We start from the raw sequence: 21,644 nt of genomic DNA, 5'->3' as shown, positions 1-21,644 counted from the left end.
ACACTTTCTAGCTGGTTTACTTCTCTAGAAGTGCAGCCAACTAATACGGGCTGAATGTTTTTATCCCCACAAAATTCACATGTCGAAGCCCTAACCCCTAATTTGATGGCATTTGGAGATGAGGCCTTTGGGAGGTGATTAGGTTTGGATTACGTCCTAAGGGTGGGACGCTCACAATGTGATTAGCACTCCTGTAAGAAGAGGGAGGCAGAGTGATTTATCTTTCTTCATAGGCACATACCCAGAAAAGGCCGAGTGATGGCTATGAGAAAGGCAGCAAGGGAGCCCTCACAAGACACCAAATCCGCCACCACCTTGATCTTGCCCTTCCCAGCCTCCAGAACTGTGAGAAATAAATATCTGTTGTTTAAGCCACCCAGTCTTTGGTATTTTGTCTTAGACGCCTGAGCTAAGACACTAACTATTCTAAATTAATCATTCATATAAACAGACAATGTGCTCAACTCAGTACCTTTACCTTGAAGTAAGACAAAGTCTTCTGTAAAATGTAACATCCGGAGGTTCCTGAGAGATAAGGCTGTGCCTGGGATTTCTGAGATTATTTCATGCCTTCCCCTGCTTCCTCCACACCGTCCCTGTTTTCTCCTGGCAGCTGTGCCCCAGTAAGTCATTTGCACCTCAATCATTGCCTCCAGGTGTGCTTCTAGGAGAACCCAAGCTAAGAGACCTCTTGATTATCTAACACACTGTTTATTGATTGCACCTGTACGTGAAATGTCCCTACTCAGCCCTGTGAAAAATATTAGATCTACACTAAAAGAAATGTAAGTTAGGTATTGGTGATAATTTTTAGTTTTATGAATGTATCTTAATTGATCAAATTTGATCCATTGTATCCATTTCAGTAGGATCATATTTATAACTTGAATTCCTGTATCTTATGAAAGTTGAAGACATTTCCTAAGCATTTTTTTTATTTCAGAATATTATGGGGGTACAAACATTTTGGTTACATATAATGCCTTTCCCTCGCCCAAGCCAGGGCTACAAGGTTGCCCTTCCCCCACACAGTACACTATGCTCTGCATCCCTTAGTTGTGAGTTTACCCCCACCACCTTCCTCCCACCTGACCGGCACCCAGTGAATATTACTTCCATGTGAGCACCTTAGTGTTGATCAGTTAGTAACAATTTGATGGCAAGTACACGTGGTGTTTGTTCTTCCATTCTTTGAAAGAGGGGCTCAAGCTCTATCCAGGATAATATAAGAGGTGCTAGTTCATTGTTTTTTATAGTTGAGTGGTATTTCATGGTATTTCATATACCACATTTTATTAATCCACTCATGTATTGATGGGCACTTGGGTTGTTTCCACATCTTTGCAATTGTGAACTGTGCTGCCATAAACATTCGAGTGCAGATGTCTTTATTATAGAATGTCTTTTTTTCCTTTGGGTAGATGCCTAGTAGTGGTACTGCTGGATCAAATGGTATTTCTATTTTTAGCTCTCTGAAATATCTCCAAATTACGTTCCACAGGGGTTGTACTACTTTGCAGTTCCACCAGCAGTATAACAGTGTTCTTATCTCTCCACATCGACACCAGCATTTGTTGTTTTTGGACTTTTTGATAAAGGCCATTCTCACTGGAGTTAGGTGATATATCATTGTGGTTTTGATTTGCATTTCCCTAATGATTAGAGATGTTGAGCCAGGAGCATTTTGTGTCTTCTTATTTAAAGGGACTTGAGCAAGGGGGAAGGGCAATATACATATCCTAAACTTTTGTACCCCCATAATATGCTGAAATAAAAAAATAAATAAAATAAAATCATTCAAATAAAAAAATAAATAAATAAAGGGACTTAGAAGGATAATTTGCCTTGAAGTGCTCCCCTTCCCTTCTTATTAAAGGGTTACCAATTTCTCTTACTCACATGCTTTCAAGATTTCCATGATTAGAGTGAGTTAAAAAAAAAAAAAGACACATTGCTTAAAGATATTACACATAAAAAGAGCACATTGTCATAGAATTTAGAGATCCTCAAATCCAACCCCATACTTTTTATAGGAAAGAAAGAAAAAAGAGAAATAATGTCATTTTCCCAAGGCCACCCATAATTTAGTATTATAGTCCAGTTTTCCTGATTTCCAAACCAGCATTTTTTAATCACTATACAGAGTTGGCTGCTTGGCACATTCCCAGGGATAACATTATCAGATTGATTTAGAGCTGAAGAATGTGTGCTATAGGGCAGTCAAGGACAATAAAGGGTAAGACAGAGTGAGCACCAAGTCACTAGGCAAGATATCAGATGAAGAGGTAGCACATCCTTACAGAAGGAGAAAGAGCAATATCTAAAGTCAACAGGGAACCAACCGGTCAGGTGGGCAATCACCGCTGGTGTTAAATCAAGTGCAACAATACAAGAATAGAAGTGATTCTATGTTAATCTCAGAAGTAGTAGCAAACTCTCCTCTGTTTTAATGAATAGAAGATATAGGCATATTGAGAAATAAAAGATATAAATCTTCAGTCATTGTTATTTCACCTTCTCAAGGCCAGTATACAAAACATAACCTATTAGCACAAGTGAACACACCACTGATCACAAAATTGATCTGGAACTTCATTTTCTAAACCTTAATCAAAATGTTAATCTCTTAGTAGGGATTTGTTTTTCTGAACTTCATAAACCAATTTTCAGTTGCTAAAAACAAAAAAAGTAAAAATATTTTAAATAAAACCATCTTATCACCCTAGTTCACAAACTTCAACTAAGGACATATGAGAATGTTTTATCTTTACTTCAATCTAATAATGAACATATAAAATATAACTATAAATCTTTGACTCTGTTTTGCTTTATAATTAATCAGGAATAAATTGACTCTTCCTAGCATAGTTATGTGGAAGCCCAAATTTCCTGAGATAATATTTGTATAAATTTGTGTACATATTTGGTTCTGTGAGGTTTGCTAAAATGGGGTTAATTGGCAGGACACACTTTGAAACTGGTTAATATTCGAGTGGGACTGTGTTTTTGTAATTCATGAGGCCACACGCTCTGCGGTGCTGTAATCATCTTCAAAAGGCCAATACAATGTCACTATTATTCCTATTCTTCCAATAGGAAATTAAAGCATAGAGGTAAAATATCTCATCCATCCTCTATAGAGTAAGAGGTAGTAGTGATTAAAACCTAAGAACAGTGAATTGATCCCAGACATGTCTAACACCAAAGCAACTGCTCTTCACCTAAAATTTTATGATCCACAGGAGAGAGTCCAAAGGACTCAAGCTTGAAGCAGGCTGGAGGAGCTGACGTTCAAGTGTGTCCGGGAAGCTTGTGTTCTCTGGCGTAGGGGTGATTATCCAGGGTTTGAGTCAGGTTTCAGTGCTTCCATCTCAACGTTAAGAGCTGTACATCTGTGGATTTAATGTAAGGCCCAATCCAGGAGATAAATTAGGGCACCAGACAGAAAATAAGAAGTCATGTGCCACAGCCTGGATCAGCAGGAAGGTGGGGGACCCTGGCAATTCAAGGGGCAAGTGCTCACTCAGCACATCAAGTTCCTGATGGGATGGGAAAACAGTTGGCATAGAAGGAAACAAATTGCGGGCATCTTTTGTTCTCCAACAGACTTTACAAGTAGGGGACATCCCGAATGCAGCAAACTCAGTCAGGGAAGCTCATTCACCCCTGCCTGGTCACAGGACATCTTACGCACATTTCTGACTGCCACCAACTATGCCAGGGAGGTTCCCCTTTCTCAAACCGTGAGATTTTTCAATCCCATACGGAAGACGCCTCTTATTCTTTTCCTCATACAGAAAGTATTGGTTATTAAATATATTACTAATATCATTTTAAAAATGTAACTATTATAAAGCATTTTATATGATATGTTTAACACTAAGAAACATTCATCTCAAAAGAAGCACCTATTATTTCTCATCTCTGGGGATCTGTCCTCTTAAGCACTGACATGCAGCATGCATACCTTGGAAATGTATCTTGGGGATTTTATTTAAACATAATAGTTGTATGCAAAGAAGCATAATAATTTAGGGCTGTAAGAATTGCCAAACAATTCTATATAGACTGTTATTTATTATTATTATTTTTTTTAAGAGACAGGGTCTCACTCTGTGATCAAGACTGGAGTAGTGCAGTGGCACAATAATTGCTTACTGCAGCCTCGAATTCTTGGGCTCACGTGATCCTCCTACCTCAGTCACCGGAATAGCTGGGGCTACAGACTCACACCACCATGCCTGGCTAATTTTTTGTTTTTTTAATTTTTCATAGAGATGAGGTCTTGCTATATTGCCCAGGCTTGTCTCAAACACCTGGCCTTGACTGATCCTCTCACCTTGGCCTCCCAAAGTGCTGGGATTACAGACATGAGCCACCATGCCCAGCCATAATTATTCTTATTAGAGGTCTATCTAAGAATGGGAGTTATCTCTGTCAATTAACCAAGTAAGCTAATTTCTCTACAGATGGATGCTTGATTTTAACAGCAAATTTTATAGCTATGGGGAAAACACTGCTTAACAAGCATTTAGAGTAGAAGTATTCAGTTGTAGTTAAAAAAAAAAAAAATAGACCACAGGAAAATATAGACAAATATTCTACTTTTTAGCAACAGGAATAGGTGAGAGAAAACACAGTAGTTGTCAGCTCTGGAAGCAATCTTCTATGTAATTAAATAAATGTACATATACATGTTTACACTTGCACATATAAATATTTTATTTTTCTTGTGGAAATAATTTTATTTACTATGGTATTATTTTACCTGTATACACAAGTATTTCATTTCCAAGGTTTCCCAAGTACGTGAAAATAAAGACATTCATTTGGATTAAATTGCAACCTCAGGAACAGTTCTACAAGATGTAGCTTCTTTATGTTCTGTCCTAAGAGTACATTTAGACGATCAAACGGCACACGACTACCTATTTGAATTCTACATTAAAAACAGTAAATATCAACATATACTTAACTATAAGTTGTGCATTAAAATTAAAACTGTACTAAAACTCCAACAATATAAATATTACTTAAAAGAAGAGAGACATTTGATTCCATTATTTCACCAGTATTAGCAGCAATTGGTTTTGGTTTGTGTTGTTTACAGCTAAGTTTGGATTATATTATACTTCCCTGAGCCATGAAATCTTTCAGGTTCAAATTAAAATGGATCTTCCCAGTGCAAAGAAAGTAAATCATTTGTTCTTGAAAATGATTTAAACAGTCCTCTGGTGCACCATTTAATTAAAAAGAAGTCATTTACTCAATGGCACTTGTATCAATTTCCTAGGGTCGCTTAACAAAGTATCAGAAACTGGACAGCTTAAAAGAACAGAGATTTCATTCTCTTGTCTCTCAGGGTTCTGGCTAGAACTGAGGCTAGGAGGTGCTGAAAGTAAGGTATCAGCGGACAGGGCCGTGCTCCCTCTGTGGGCTTTAGAAAAGAATCCTCTACACCTCTCTTCCTGGTTTCTGGTTGTTGCTGGGACCCCTTGACATGCCTTGGTTCTGTAGTTGCATCACTCCAGTTCCTGCTTCTGTCTCCATATGGTCTTCTCTCTGTCTCTTCTGTGTCTCTGGGTATCCCCAAATCTCACTCTCCTTATCAGGGCATCAGTCACTGGATGTAGGGTCCACGCTAATCTAGTGTAACCTCATCTCAACTCGATGACATCTGAAAAGACTCTGTTCAAATAAGGTCACATTCACAGCTCTCTGGGTTAGAACTTAAACATGTCCTTTGGGAGGATACAAGTCAACCCACAGCAGCACTCATGTAGCAAAATTAAATTAGTATACCTCAAAAAAAAGTAAATTTGTCTTCCTCTCTACTGGTTCAAATAGAATCATTGTTTAACGGGAGCCTTTTCCCGATTCTCTTCCCTCATTTCTGGGGCCCAGGTCATTTTCATGGTATTACCCATGGCACTTCTCATCCCACTGATGGAAAATAAATGGGTAGTTTCCTCATTTTCTTTCTGTCCATTCTTTGACTTCAAGTTAAGAAGTCACTATATCTTGTATCTAGGATACTAGGTATTTATTTGCTGGTTTAGTTTATTTATATCTGACCTGCTAACTTGACTCAATGCCCTTCCCAAACCTGATCAAAGTCACTATAAAGAATGTTTCAGTACTAGAAACAAACTATAGCCTTTAATAAATCCATCAGAATTGGATGTTCCTTTGTGAAAACTTCACGTAATCAATAGGGGAAAAAAGAAAAAACTAAATAAAAAAGAAAAATGTAATCAAGTAGGTTGACAACCAGCAAAAGATAATTAAAATGGTCCTGTTTTGTTTCTCAGTTTCATTAACATGCAAATGAGATTCATGAAGTTTGATATTGTGTTTTACCAAGAGCCATAGAAATGAATTAAGAATGAAAATGAGTCCCAGTGATGGAGACTCTTGATGAATATATAAATTAATGAAAAATATGATTTGATCCACTTAATGACATATTTTTTGTGATTTATTGAACCTGAACAAACAAAATAAATAGGTAAATTAAATATTGTGTCTCTTTCAGTAGACTACATTCTGTGAAATCTTTTGTTACTCAAATGAAGCGATGGTACATATTAAACTCTGCTTTACTTTAAAAAGAAATACAGGACAGAAAATTTATTCTAAGATCAGCGCATGATGACAGCATTCCTGCTGGTAGGGCCATGGGTGCAGGATCTGAAATGGCCCTCAGAGAGGCCAGGAGAGCCCACTTGTCTGATCGATCAGAGATTCAGAATTGCAAACAGGGAGAGATGGTCCCGTGTGACCAACAGTTCTCACTACAAGGCACTTAAAAGGAACAAACAAGCATTATCTATACAAATATATTCAAGTGCCCCGCCAATTTCCCATTTGATACAAGCATCTCAGTTCTTACTCTCAATTAATATCTTCACACACATAAGTGGGCATCTCAAATAATATGAGTTGAAATTTTAAAATACACAAAATTATGTGAAGGTGTTATACAAATATCTACATTGTAATTAGAACTACATATGACATATATATATATACACACACACAATGTGTAACAGATAGCAAGATACAGATACACACACTATTGGTCATGTCCAATGTTCACTGTGCTCAAACATTAAAACAACAGCACGAAGGATAGCATCAAGGAGTAAAATTGAAAGAAGTAGCTGACTGATGTGGCATGAAAGAAGGGGATAATAAGTGGGTGAAGCATGGTTTTAATAATATATATCAGTGTCTATTTTTTACGGTTGTTAAAAATGTTTTCTGTGTTTGTATTGCCAAGCTTTTTTCCTCCCCAGGTATGTGTAGATAATTTTTACCTTAACACATTGTAAAAAGTGATCACAATGATACTCTAAGTACACAGTGTTTTGAAATTCTCTTATTTCTATCGCAAGTTGCTATTTAATTATCTTCACTGTCCTTTAAACATATTCAAGGGATCAAACACAACCACCTAAGAGCAAATAATATGAACTGAGTATTGCTAAAAGAGCATGAATGCCTTACTATGTCCCTATTCCTCAACGGGAAAGAAAATCATGTCCACCACATTGAGAATTAAATAAACTGAGGGATTATTATTTTTGAATAACTAGCATCTTTTAAAATTATTTCCTACAAACTGCTTTGTTTAATTTGAAATAGAAGGCCAATTAAGTTTTCATCACTACTGCATCTATAACAATTGCATATTATTGTAGAAAATTTGTCTTATAAGGTATGCAAAAAGCCTGCCAGACTGAAGGAACTCAATTCTTTGGACTTTGAAATGATGACATAAGATTTTCAAATAGACTGTATGTATCCCTTTGCCATTTCAGAACATAAGCTAGATGTCATGTACATCTCATGAATTTTAACCATTTGCTTATTTAGAAATTTACTTCCTTTTACAAGGTATCACTTATATGATTTTATTAAAAGAGAATGGAAAATTAGTGAGATTTGTCATGAACCATTAAGAAAAAAAACAAAAAAAGCAGACTTACCATCTCTTCGATTTAGCCTTGCAAACCCAGGACCATGACTGCTAGAGAGCTCGGAAGAGCTGCTGAATGACGACTGAGGCAAGGCAGACACAAGAGGATCGTCACAATCATCTGCCAGGAGGAAAAATGCCACATTAGGGTTAGTGTGGACAGAAATCAATAGACAAAACAATTAAACAAACAAACAAAACAATATCAAAAACTAGGATCTAGGATCTCTGAAAATATGCCCACTATTTATATGCAGTATTCTAACTGCAAGTCTAGTAAATTTAATAATAAAAGAGAAAGAACTTAAAGAGAAGAGACTATGGAAATAGGAAAAGAAAACATGATAGAGGTTATAAAATAATATAATATCTTAAGGTAGAAAAAGTTTATTATGCCTCATCATAAAAGAAAAGATTTATAACCTTAACTATATCAAAATTAAGAACTTAGGGTTTCCAAAGAACCACAAAGTAAGTAAAAAGAAAAATCACAAAATGTGGGAAGTACTCCCGAAACATATAAACAAGTATACAATTAGTATTCCAAGTAAAGGAAAACAAAACAAAAATAAAGAAAAATGAAAACCACCTTTAAATCAGAAAACACACTAGAAAAAAATGACACATGGTACAATCAGAGACTTCACAGCACAGAGCCTATATAAATCGATGCTCAAACTTATCAGTAAAAAGAAATGTGAAACAGGACTGCAATACGGTAGTAATGTATACAGAGTAGATTAGCAAGATGTAAGAAGTTTGACAACATGAGATCACCCAGAGAATGTGGGCCAAGAGAAGCTACAACACTCTGCTGTTGGCATATAAACTCGTGCAACTACTTTTAAAAAAAGTTTGTCATTAGTTGTATATTTGAACTTTCTCATAACCCATGTTGCACCAGTTTTGCTGATACATAGGTCCTCCTAGGCAAAGATTCCCTATGATAAACCAATGGTTTCAAGGAGATTTGTCTTCTTACCCAAGGGTAATATACAAATACTTGTATTCTTTGTGTCCCATGAAAAGAAAAAAGTACTGAACTAGAGTAACTGGCATTTGTGCACCAGGAGACTTGTACAATTTCCAGCAACATTGCTCATAATGGCAAAAAATTGTTAGCCACCCATACCTCCAATGGCCAAAGAACAGATAAATAAGTTATAGTACTTTTCACAGTAGGATAATATACAAAAGTACAAAGGAACCACAGCAGCACAAAACAAAATGGTTGGCTCTTAGAAGCAAAATTTTAAGAAAAAAAATCAAATTATAAAAGAGTATATGGTATGTTTATAGTTTTCAGAATCTTAAGAAGCAAAGCTAAATAATATTGTATGTTGTTTAGAGACATATGTAAATTTTAAAAATTATTTTAAAAAAAGAAATGGAAATCATAAAATTCAGGATCGTGGTTACCACTGAAGGAAGGCAGAATTAGCACAAGGAAAAGTACACAGTTTCATGTAATGAAATTGATCATGTTCCAATTCTTCAATAGATGGTACATTCAAAGGTTTCCAATTATCATCATGCTTCATATATAAATATATATACATATACATATATATCAATATGTATTATTAAGGATAGATAAATTTATCTTCTATCTATCCTTTTTATGTGTATCACATACATTGTTTTAATATCAAAAAACAAAGTACAAGGAGGGAAAGAAAGTATAAGAATAATCTCATGTTTACCAAGAAATCCATACATGCTTAATTTATTCAGCTAATTCTTCATTCTGTGTAATCTTTAAAGTATTTTTCTTTTATTTTATACAATTACTAAGTTGTTCCCATTTCTGCTGTAATCAGAAAAATATTTCTCTCATATTTAGTATTTAGCATATATTAATAATTAAATATTATGCAGGATTATTGTCCCAAATGTTTTAATTAACAGTAAGCAATTTAATTTAAAATAATCCAAGAATTATCTAGATTCACCTGAGATTTTATGAGGCTCCTTCTGCCTGAATATAATTTGTTCTTGAATGCCTTTCCCAAGAATTTGCCTACTGTAGCATTTTATTTTTAAGGTTGTCTCATTTTTACTTTAAGTCCACTTTTTCTTATGTTACACCTTAAATTCTTTAGCTAACTCTTACAACAGACAGTTCTTGCATGTCTATTGACTGGCTTAAGTACTCACACCAGCCAATCTAGTTGTAATTCAAGAATTAAGGTGTGTAGGCATGAAAAGACGTACAGCCCATGGAGTGTTGAAGGAAACTCTGATTATGCCCAATTACAAGCAACAACCAAAATGCTTGGTATGCTGTGTAAACTACAGTGTGTATGTCTGCACACACAAATGTGTGTATTACATGTATGGGGGAGGGAGCATGTGTGCGTGTGTGTTTACTAGAACTACAGTGATTTTTAAATCATTATCAGTATGTAGGTATAAGCGTGATGAAAAGGGTGTTTAACTGCAATTCACAATCAATTATGCAGATTCAGATCGATATTTTGAATGTAAAATGACTCTGTAGTGCAATCACTCTAGAGAGCATATATTTATTGTTCATTTGTTTTTGCCAACTATAAATTGAGAATCAATACTGTTCTACTTTTAGCTTTAAAAGAATGGAATTAAAATAAAAGAAGGAATACTTACTTTTTTTCATTTGTGGGGAGAGGGACATGTAACATGGGAAATGGATCACAGAAAGGCAGAGGGAGGGTGATTTTAACATTTCGTAAAGTTTTAGCTGTTGGCCTTGGTGGTTACATGACATTATTTTTCATAGTTCTTTACTATGAACATATAAATTCCCCTGAAGTTTACTATATGTTCATTTAGCAATAAATATTTTAATTATTCATATATAAAACTAATAATAACTAACACGTTTAGTGAGCACTCTGTGCTGAGAACTTATAACCATTCCACATATAGTAACTAATCTTTACCCCTCCTTGTTGATGTACTGATATTATTATCTAACAGACGATGTCACTGAGGCACAGACTTTGGTTAATTTGCCCATCTCACTGTGGTAGAACCACGATATTTACAAAGCAACTCGGGGTCCTGAATCTGGTATATAAGAACACCATAACTATAACTATTATTTCTTCAGGTTTGGGGTGTAGGAATTTCATTAGACACCATAATGGCATGAATAAAACACCTCTCAAGGAGTTGTGTACTCCAATTCCAGGTTTTTCATGCTATTTGTTTATTTGATCTTCAACAGTCTTGACACCAGAGGAGAAGGACCTCAAACAGCAATAATGAGCCCAGAGTAAAAGAGATATTTTTTTTCTCTAGACATTAATGAAATGGAATTCTGGATTAACTATCAGTCTCCTCTGAATTTAAGTCCAGGAAATCAATTTTTGCTGACTGCCTCAGTAAAACACAGGTTCTGGATTTGCAAAGTTGTGGACTACATTCCAGCTCAAAGTTTCTCAACCAGAGATAATTTTGCGTGTACACACACACGGAAACATTAGCAGCATCTGAAGACATCACAACTGGGAGGAGATTACTACTGGCATCTAGTGGGTTGAGTCCAGGGATGCTATTAAGCATTTCATAATGCACAGGGTAGGCCTCTATGACAAAAAATCGTCTGGTGTCAAATTTAATAGTGCCAAGGTTGAGAAACACTATTCTAGACTTCTGGTAAAGCAACCCAGCAAACTGGTCTTCTCCTCCCATAATCTCTCACCTAGAACCCTCCAGCTTCCCCTCACATTTCAATGATTATTAGCTCTCGTTTACAGTTAATTTTCAGATGCAAATAAATATCATTCATAGCACATAGGTATATAGGCATTTAAGTAAGGTGCTTTTCAAATCTGAAATAACATTTCAGCTCAAAACATAATTATATTTTTTAATTAAATACTAGATTAGATTGTCATATTATTCCAGTCCCTTCACCACCATACCTCAGGCAACATTCTTGGTTAAAGGGGCACAGGAGAGCATGAAGACTCCAAATTTAATAATACAGTCACCAAATATTTCATGGAAGCTTGTACAATTAAAAATGGTAGCAAGGCATGTTTGGTTAATTATTGTTTCCTTGTATTAGAGAAGAAATGAACATCACTCCCATTACTCTCTGCTTATCCAAAATTATATTACATTTTATTTTACTTTTCTCAGTCATATTAGAATTTCCATATTAACCTTGATAACAGTTGGAAATAGCAAAACTATAGATTAGTCTTTTTTTTAGTTAAAAAATTTGTATACACTGATTACCTCTAAAGAGTTTTAATGAATTCTATTAGAATATCCGAATTAGAAAAAAAAATGTTGAGTCATTTTCATACACACACACACGCACACACACACACAATGACACACAAATGTATGGCTTTCAGGTCACTATCTCTCTCAGAAAAGTTAGCATTTATTCTTCATATGAGAGCAAAACTTACCATTGTCATTAAAAAGATAATGATAAATTACAACTCTGGTAATTTGTATATATGAAAAATCTCAGTAGCCTCTTATAAATAAAGATGCAAGCTATATTGAAGTATTTTAATAAAGCTTGATAGAAAGTAATTAATTTTATTTTAAAAAGGCTTCAATGCATAATTCTCATAAGCAAGTAAAAGCTGTTCAGTTTTTAATAAAAGTAATTCAATTTTCTTAATCTGTGTGTAACACTACCTGTACTAAGATAATAGGTATATATTATTGGGTGCTTATGTTCTCAGTGCTTTACATGTATTAACTCATTTGATCATGACAAATATCCTGTTGATTTTTTTTTTTTTTTTTTTTTGAGACCAGGTCTCACTCTGTCACCCAGGCTAGAGTGCAATAACACGATCATAGCTCTCTGCAACTTCAAACTCTTGGGTTCACGCCATCTTTCTGTCTCAGCCTCCCGCGTAGCTGGGACCAGAGTCACACACCACCACGCCCAGCCAATTTTTTCATTTTATTTTTGTTTCTGTTTTTTGGAGATGAGGTCTCCCTCTTGCTCAGGCTGGTCTCAAACTCCTAGCCTCAAGCAATCCTCCGGAAGTGCTAGGATGACAGCAGTGAGCCAATGTGCCCGGCCCCCTGTACTATTTGATACTGTTAATTCTGAGATCAATTGAGGAAAAAGGGATATGATTGTTAAATGAGTTATCCAAGGACACATGACTAATAGGGGATAGAAACAGTGTTTGGACCCAGGCAATATGGTGCCAGATCTCCTATTCTGAGCCAGTACATTATTGAAACAAGTATTGGTGATATAGAATAGACTTGAAAAAAATTAGTTAGGACTGATTTTCAGTAGCATTCGGTTTAGTTGCCACTGAGTCTTCTCTGTTATTTGGAAGACCTGCCAAAATCATTTGTATACCTGCTAATAAATCACATTTCCCACAAGAATATGCACTGTAGAGCAGAATGGAATAGAATAGAACAGGTAGCAAATATGCTTAAAATACTCAAAAATTCCCATGCACTAGAGGCAGGGGTGGGACCTTTGAGAGGGAGCTTTAGAAACGATGGAATCTCATTCCTATCAGAAAACAGTTTATTGAGACCTAGTCCAAATATTCCATTGACCAATTCAGGATTAAGGAATGGCATTCCCTTCAAGAAATCTATTTCCTTGAACAAAATGTTTTATTCCAATCTATATTATTAAAATTGTCATCCAGTTAAAATTGGAAATCATCAAATTTAAGTAAATATGGAATTATGTTAACATATATAAAAAAATATTACATAGAAGGCAAGATTTCATCCAGAAAGTTAGACAATGATATTGTTCTCTAACCATAAGCCCAGTGTCAATTAGTTCTACAAATTTTTCAGGTTCAGTTTCAGGTTGCCAGGTGGAGTCTTATCTCCCTGCCTTCGCATGACACACAACCCAGCACCTGATGCATTTCTGTTTCCTGCTCAATGAGACTCAATATGCAAATGGACAATGGCCAGTCTACATACAAGAGTAGAACCTATGGCGACCAGCCCAGGAAGCCAACCTGCTATCTCTGGTCACCAGTCCAGCAAGCTGGACTTCTATCTGTAGGAACCCGTTCAGGAAGCCAAGTAATAACTCCTATAGCAATTGGTCCAAACAGCCAGGACTTGGTTAATAACTTATAGTTTCACTAATTTTTGCCCATTTCCAATTTAGGACTGGCTAAATGTATTTAGTAGAGATTTCTAAATCTCTACTAAATACAGAGAAAGCCAAATATATACCTCTCACTCATCACATAGGATGCCCTGCTTTTGGTTAGCCTGCCTACAGCATCCCCACAGCAATAGTTTCCAAATGAGGCATACCTGAGCCTGCCCCTTTTTCTCACTATAAACCTTTCCTCTCCTCTGCCTACCTTTGAATCTCTTCCAAACTCAAGCAATGATGGCTGACTCCCTTCCCCTAGCAGACTCTGAATAAATTGCCTTTGCTTGTTCTCATTTGGGTGGTCTGCATTTATCTTTACACCATTGAGCTCTTCCCAACTCTGCCATCTCATCCTCACAGCCGCAACCATCCAGGCTACACTCAGCACACCCAAGAAAAGCCACCAAAGTCTGTGCCGAGAACTCAGAAGACACAGGTATGTTTGCAAAGCAGCATCAACCTCCTGATAAAAACCTATTATCAACCAGCTTCAGGTTGTCTCACCTGTGGAGGATGCACCTTCAGTGATTTGCCCTAGCCGTACGGTAGAATCACAGCTGGAGGAGATGCAAAACTTCCTAGGACTACGCCCCACAACCAGGACCTTGCTAGTTTAGAAACCACTACTATACAGTTGCAAATTAATTCCTATCCAGTGGAGAGTTTTGTTACTTTTGTAATGCCTTTATGCTCTTCATGCTGTTTTATAGGGGCTGTTTAAAGACTGAAGAAATGGTTATGGTATCAAATCCTACCCCTGTCTCCCTATGTAGCCATGTTGACTGACAGTGTGTGGAGGCAGCTGATATGCAGCCGCATTCTGGTGAGAAAAAAAAAGAAAGAGAGTAAGTTTTAGAGAAAAGTGACAATGCAACTTGAATAAAATATAATTTTCATAAGAGCAGGGGACAAAATGTGGGCCTAGCCTGGTTTCATCTCTCATTCTCTCATCATTACTTAAAATAACATTTCAACTCAAATACCGCTGAGTGTAGACTACTACTAAATTCTTTAGCTTCTTTAAGTATTAATTTGACTTTGACATGAAAATTAACATTTACTTGAGGATACTAGTTTTAGATATATTAAATAAGACAAACGTGAGCTTCTAACTCTGTCAATCAGTGGCTTAAATCTAAAAAAAAGAACATATTTCTGCAATTTAAAACAAGCAAATATCTATCAGTGTGTTTTCCTAGAGCTAAGCTAAAGATGGGGATGATTTTCTAGTTGTCAAGTAATTCACTTAGGCAGAATCCTATAAGTTTCCATGCATTTTCTCCTATATAAGGTATGGGTGAATTTTATATATCTACGTGTATATGTGTATGTGCGTGTGTGTGTGTGTGTGTGTGTGTATACATACACACACGTGTATATATATAATTGTTAATACTCTGTGATGTTAATGAGATAAGCTTTCATTTGGAGGCAAACACTGGCTTACATGTTCCAAGTTATAGCCTTAGTTTGAATAGCTTTCCCAATTAATCTTCACAATTAATGGATTAATGGGAAGGCAGTTAACTTTTAATGACAGAACAGCCAGAGGCTGATTGATTTTAGAGGTTTAATAGCAACTATTTAAAGTCCAGATATTAAGACAAAGAGATCTACTAATCTACCAAACAAAGCCAATCAAAGGTGAAAGGGTAGAAGAAATAATTTTTTAAAAAGTAAAGCAACCATCAGAGCTCTAGAAATCTACCCACGTTACAGACTTTTATTGACAGATAATTTGGCCACATGTTACACCATGTCATCTAATTTTATATCAGGAGTAATGAAAAGAACATCCTATAGATACTCAGGAGAATTAGTGGATCAAAATGTAATTTTTAAAATATATCTAAAGATGCTGAAACATATTACCTTTGTTTCCCACAATGAAAATATCAATTTATTCTCCATTCATTTGATCATACACCTTAGCTAGATTTTCTCATTTGATAGGTGAACGAAATTGTAACTGCTGTGTATTCATGTCATTTCTTTGATTAGTGCAATCAATGTTTTCCATACATTGTTATCCATTCTCAATTTCTGCAAATTGTCTGTAATTATCCTCCATTTTTCCACTTAGAAATGTAATATAAATCAATTATAATATTATATATATATATATATAGTCAAACATTTGTTTTCAATTATTTTTCTGTTGTCATGTTCATCTTTACTTTTGTTTATGCTTTTTTTATTATTCAGTGAAGTATTTTTGTTATTGTTGTTAGGCTATGGGTATGTACTTCATCTATTGTAATCAAATATTTCTCTCTTTGTGAATGATCTCTTTAAGCATAAACGGCATAGGAGACAGTATGCATTATAAAAACATAGTCTTTGGTTCCAGAGAGGCCTGTCCTCAAATTCTTGCTCTGGTATCTCCCGGAGTCTGAAAATGGTGCTTCAACTTGATGTCCCTCTACCTATTGAGTGCTGATAAAAATACTCCCTTCACAACAGAACTGTGAGAACTTCATGGTGTAATACACATAACACTAAAAAGTACAGAATAGGCACTCAAAATAATTCCTCCCCTTTTATATTCTACTTCTCATTAATACTGAGCAAAGAAAAATGTATTTTCATAAGGGATTAATCACATGCCTATCTTTAATGCACCACCTTGAAAATTAGTGTGATAAATTGATTTAGAACACTGTGGGAACAAAGTATTCATATCAAGTACTGTGCCAGCCGCTGGGGGTATGAGAATGATCTTGACTCCTGCCTTGGAAATCCCACATCCAAATCCTTTGACTTGAACACCACGTAGATTTCTTACTTTGTACTTTCAACATTTTGTCTTTTGTAACCTCTCCAATGAGAAACTTCACTCTCTCAGTATATAGGAGCCCATCATGTTTTATTGAGTTACTTTAGGATTGTGTTTGTTTGTTTGCTTTCATAGAAATCAGAGGAGTCAGGGAAGGCTAAATTCTACAGTGGACCTTAAGGATCACTGTTCGTATACAGTGGAAAGCAATTATAAAAGAAAACAATTGCTCAAAAAGAGGAATGAAACCAACGAACTGCTTCAAAATGAAAGTCTATAACCCCATTAAGAAGGTGGGCCTTGCCTGACTGCCAGCCCCGAACTCTCACTGTTCATTCCCCACTGCTAACCCGAGTAAACCACTTTCCATGGGCAGGCGTGCCCCAGTTCTTAGTAATAATGTTAAACTAAGGATGAGGAATTTAGAGGCTTAAATTCAAAAGCTTTAAATACTTTCTTTATTAAAAATGGGCAAGGAAAACATTAATAAATGACTAAGCACTCAACCTAGAAAAAAACAATGAAATAAACGTAAGGAAAGCACAAGAAAGGAATTAGTAAAAGTGAAAGCTAGTCAATTAGAAAACATAATAACAATAAAATAAATAAATTCAAGATCTGGTTCTTTGGGGGAAAAAACAGTAAGTTATACAAAAAAAAACCCCACTATTCTCATGGAGCAAAATATGGAGAAAGTACAAATATATAAAATTAGAATTAAACTAGGAAATCATGACAGAGAAAATTGAAATAATTATGTGGTCACTTTTCTAAAATATATGCAAATCAATGCACAAATTTAGAAGAAAACAATTTAGCAGTTTGTTATAAAACAAAACAGCAACTGCCATATGATGCAGCACTTGCACTCCTGGGCATTTATTCCAGAGAAATGAAAACTTATATTCACACAAAAACCTGTACACAAATTGTCATAGTGGCCCACACCTACTTCAACAAGTGAGGGTGTTAAACAACTGTGCTACATACATATCGTGGAATACTTATTCTATAATAAAAAGGAACTGACAACAGATACACATTACAACTTGATGAATCTCCAAGAAATGAGGTTGATGTTACCAGTCAACTGTATGATTCCAGGGATTAAGATGTGGACATCCTTGAGAGACCATTATTCTGCTTACCACTGTTGCCAAACTGCAGGTGCAGAACCAAGCAATTATTTTTTTTTTCAGATTTTATTGCCCACTGATTGGTCAAATGCAATTTTAAAGGCTCATGTAGTGACACACATATATTGCTTTAATGATGAGACCTCATATTTTGAGTGAGCTTTTGAGTTAACAATGGAATTCACATGTATAATTTTACTCTGAGAGAGATAAGACTGTATCATTCCCAAAGCCTCTCGGAGGATTGTCCCAATCCTCTCCTCAATGCACATAGCTGAGCAACAACATTCCTCCCTCCTTGTGGGCCCCTGGGGATGCTCCAAGCTCAGCCGTAGTAACCTCTACTTTCTGACACCTCTCCTGAGAGCCCCTACCCCTCCCATCCCACCAGAAAGTTGCTCTTTAACTTGAACAAGCTTCTAACATGGAACTTCTCTGGTGGTCTGGGTCTCCATTTGTGAGATGAAAGTATCTGGAAAGTCAATATTATGTTACCTGTCACCTCACACAGAAGCCAGAATATAGTGGAGCATAGTAATTACAAGGATAGCTTCTGGACCATCCTCCCTGAGCTCATGTTCTGCTTCTGCCAGTTACTATCTGATCTTAGGCATTTTATTTAAATTGGCTTTCACCATCTCTAAATGGGGCTAATGATGTACATTCTAAGGTAAACAGGGACTTGTGGAAGTTAACTGAGCCAGGAGATAAAGAGTACTTGGTACCTGGTGTATAGTGAGTATCATGTTAAGTGTTTATGATTGCTACTTTAAATGTTTGTTATTTCAATTCAAAAAATCAAGAGTTGGAAATGTATAAAAGTTAGCTAGTTATCTCTTACAAAGAATTATAAGAATTATTCCTCAAGAAGGAGAAAGACATTCTAACCACATTTTAAACATTCCTAACCACATTTTTATCCTTCCCGCTTAAAAAAGGGGGATTTTACAGAGTTATTAGCCACGAAGAAAGTTAAATTGGCCTATGATGTATTGTTTTCCTATAATGGAACAATTTTTAATGTTCCAAAAGTCCATGTTTTTGTTTGTATCTCTCAATCTTTCAAGGTTATTTGTTTCATCTACTCCAGAAAAAAATCTAATTTTAAGCTGCATGTGATGCAGAAATCAAGCAGCCACACTTTATAAGGAAGATGGAAAGGAATTCAGAGGACATAGGCAACTCGTTTTTTGGACACCTTTGATGATGTAGTCAGAACATTCAAACTGTGCTGACTACACCACAAGCATATGAAGTCACAGCAAAGAAGTCCTCCTAAGTATGTGCTATTTCCATTAACTGGTATGTTCTACCTGAAATTGCCATTTAGACTTTGATTCCTGGAGGGAAAATTGGGTGAGCCTCAATTCAATTCTTATTCTGGTCATATCATATGCTATTTCGACATCAGTGAACAAATACTCCATTTTATTCCTAAATTATTTTGAGAGTTGTTATTTGTATCTCACAATATCACACTTAAAGATGAAGGCTGAAATGTTTCATACTGATAAGGAATTTTTCTGCAGATAAAATGCATTTTAATAGGGGAGCCCATCAAGCTATTTTAATAAACAGCTATTTCTCACTAAGGGGAAAAACAATCAAGCCAACTAGAAACAATAAGTGTCTCTGAGCAATAACGGGAGATTAGATGGAGAATATTTCCATTTCATTAGCTAAGATTATTGTGTTTGATTTCATAATCAAGGAAGGAACAAGCTTGGCTGGCCTCAGAGGTTCACTCCCGCTGCTTTTGGCACATCATCTCTGTCCTACCTGCCCCTGCCCACCCCACGGTTGGCATTACATCCCTACCACCCACGTATTTCTTTGCTCCACTCCATGAATTGATAAGAGTGTGGTCCGAAGATGGTTTTAATATATGTTTTCAGGTTTCAAGCAAAATTTAAATTAAACAATAGTGTTTTACAAATGCTGAAATCTAAATGGCCAGGAAGAGTTAGCTAAATACTACCATCAATTAAAATAGCTTTCTAAAGACCAGATACTAAACTTTATTGCTTGAACTTTTAAAGAGTTATCTGAGCAATTATTTGAGGACATGATGTGGGATAAGCAAGATACCTGCATCATAGACAACAATGGAACATGTTCTCTGTAGTGAGATTTCTTTAAATGTGCATCAGTGATATTCCAGACATCATCTGCAAAAAGTTGGCTTAACTTTTTGGAGATAAGATATTGTAATAAATGAAATTAAAAATCCCTACCAAGTTCTAGAGAACATCAAGTGACAGTCAGTAAAGAGGAATAACTATAGTACAAACGATGCTTGAACATCATTTGTGCTCTATCTGCCTCTGTCCAACCTGCTCTTGGTATCACTATCCATCATCTATGCCTTACCACCCATAGATATGTTTTGCTGCACTCCATGGATTGATAAGAGAGAGCCTGGGGATCTCAGGAAATGTCCCCACCGATCAAAATGTGGTCTGGAGATGGTTTGTAGTCCAGTTGAGCCACATTCCTGGAGGCAGTTGAGCCCTAAAGAGCTTTATATGACTGCAGCCACCCCATTACTTCAAGGAAGTCACCCCTCCACTTACTGGCTTTCTGCCTTGATTTCAGATTCTAATGAATTTCCCCACTTGGATGATCCTACAACTCAGGCTCTGGCTGCTTCACAGGACAGCCTCCCACCTCACATACACACACACGTGCATGCACACACACAACGCTCTCTCACACACACATGCACACAAACACACAAATGGAGTAATCCAAACAATCTCATTACCATCCATAAAACCGGGTGCATTAACTCTAAACTCATCTTCAATTCTACTCTCTTCCACCCCATCAACTTCTTGTATGGCTGCTGCAGGAGTATTACATTGCAACTGTTACATTTTGGTTAAACTTGACTATTACATTTTGATTAAACGAACAGCTCTATTCAAGTTCACTGCTCTGAGCCACTGCCGAGACTATCGGTGTGGAATGGCCTCCAGACCCACTGGTGACCTCCTCTGATTTAAGTGTCCTCTTTGTCCTTATGTTACCCTGTGTAAGACTCTTGTGTGGTAATTAAAATAACACATTGAAATTCTGAGCTCATATGTGTAGTTGAGGCTGTGGCAGTGGGACAAAAAGGAAGGGGTGGAGGTAGGGAGACTGAAAAGAAAGCACTAATAATTCATGACTAGGTGAATACACAGGCGAAGGCAGCAGAGAAATAAAAGTTTCTCTGAGGGTTTCTGACTAGGGGTGATCAGAAAAAGATAACACATTACACATAAAGAAGAGTAGGTGAGGGAACAGAGGAGCAGAGATGATTTCTCACTTCTTGTTTGGTATCTCGTTCATCAGGTCTTATTGAATGAATAATAAAAAAATAAAAGTTTTTAACAGAAGTTTTTCTATTTTATAGATGCTGAATAAAATCTACAAGGGCAAGTTATTTGAAGTTCTTGGATAAAGCAGTCTGAAAATAGTACACTGAAGGATTACATATAACCATTAGCAAAGTGAAAGATTATCTATCTATTTATAATGAACTTCTGGGCTTCTTTCTCTGTAGTAAATGTTGACAAATTTCAAAGATAACAGATTACTTCATAGCCTAGGAATATATATTTCAATGAACTTGAGGGAAATTTAGTGATACATTAG

The 21,644-nt window shown here is 36.1% G+C and overlaps 1 protein-coding gene across 8 annotated transcripts in view; it reads right to left on the bottom strand.

The window, feature by feature from the left end:
- CNTNAP4 (contactin associated protein family member 4) overlaps positions 1–21,644 on the bottom strand; it is a 237,728-nt gene that overhangs the window by 197,081 nt on the left and 19,003 nt on the right. For all 8 annotated transcript variants that reach the window (XM_069456618.1, XM_069456620.1, XM_069456623.1 and 5 more), the window contains exon 2: positions 7,992–8,102. In XM_069456618.1, coding sequence (XP_069312719.1) covers positions 7,992–8,102 — 111 coding nt within the window. The remainder of the gene's footprint in view (positions 1–7,991; positions 8,103–21,644) is intronic.

Source organism: Eulemur rufifrons, chromosome 23 (genome assembly GCF_041146395.1).
Source record: "Eulemur rufifrons isolate Redbay chromosome 23, OSU_ERuf_1, whole genome shotgun sequence".
Lineage (NCBI taxonomy): Eukaryota > Metazoa > Chordata > Mammalia > Primates > Lemuridae > Eulemur > Eulemur rufifrons.
This window is presented reverse-complemented; position numbering and strand designations above follow the sequence as displayed.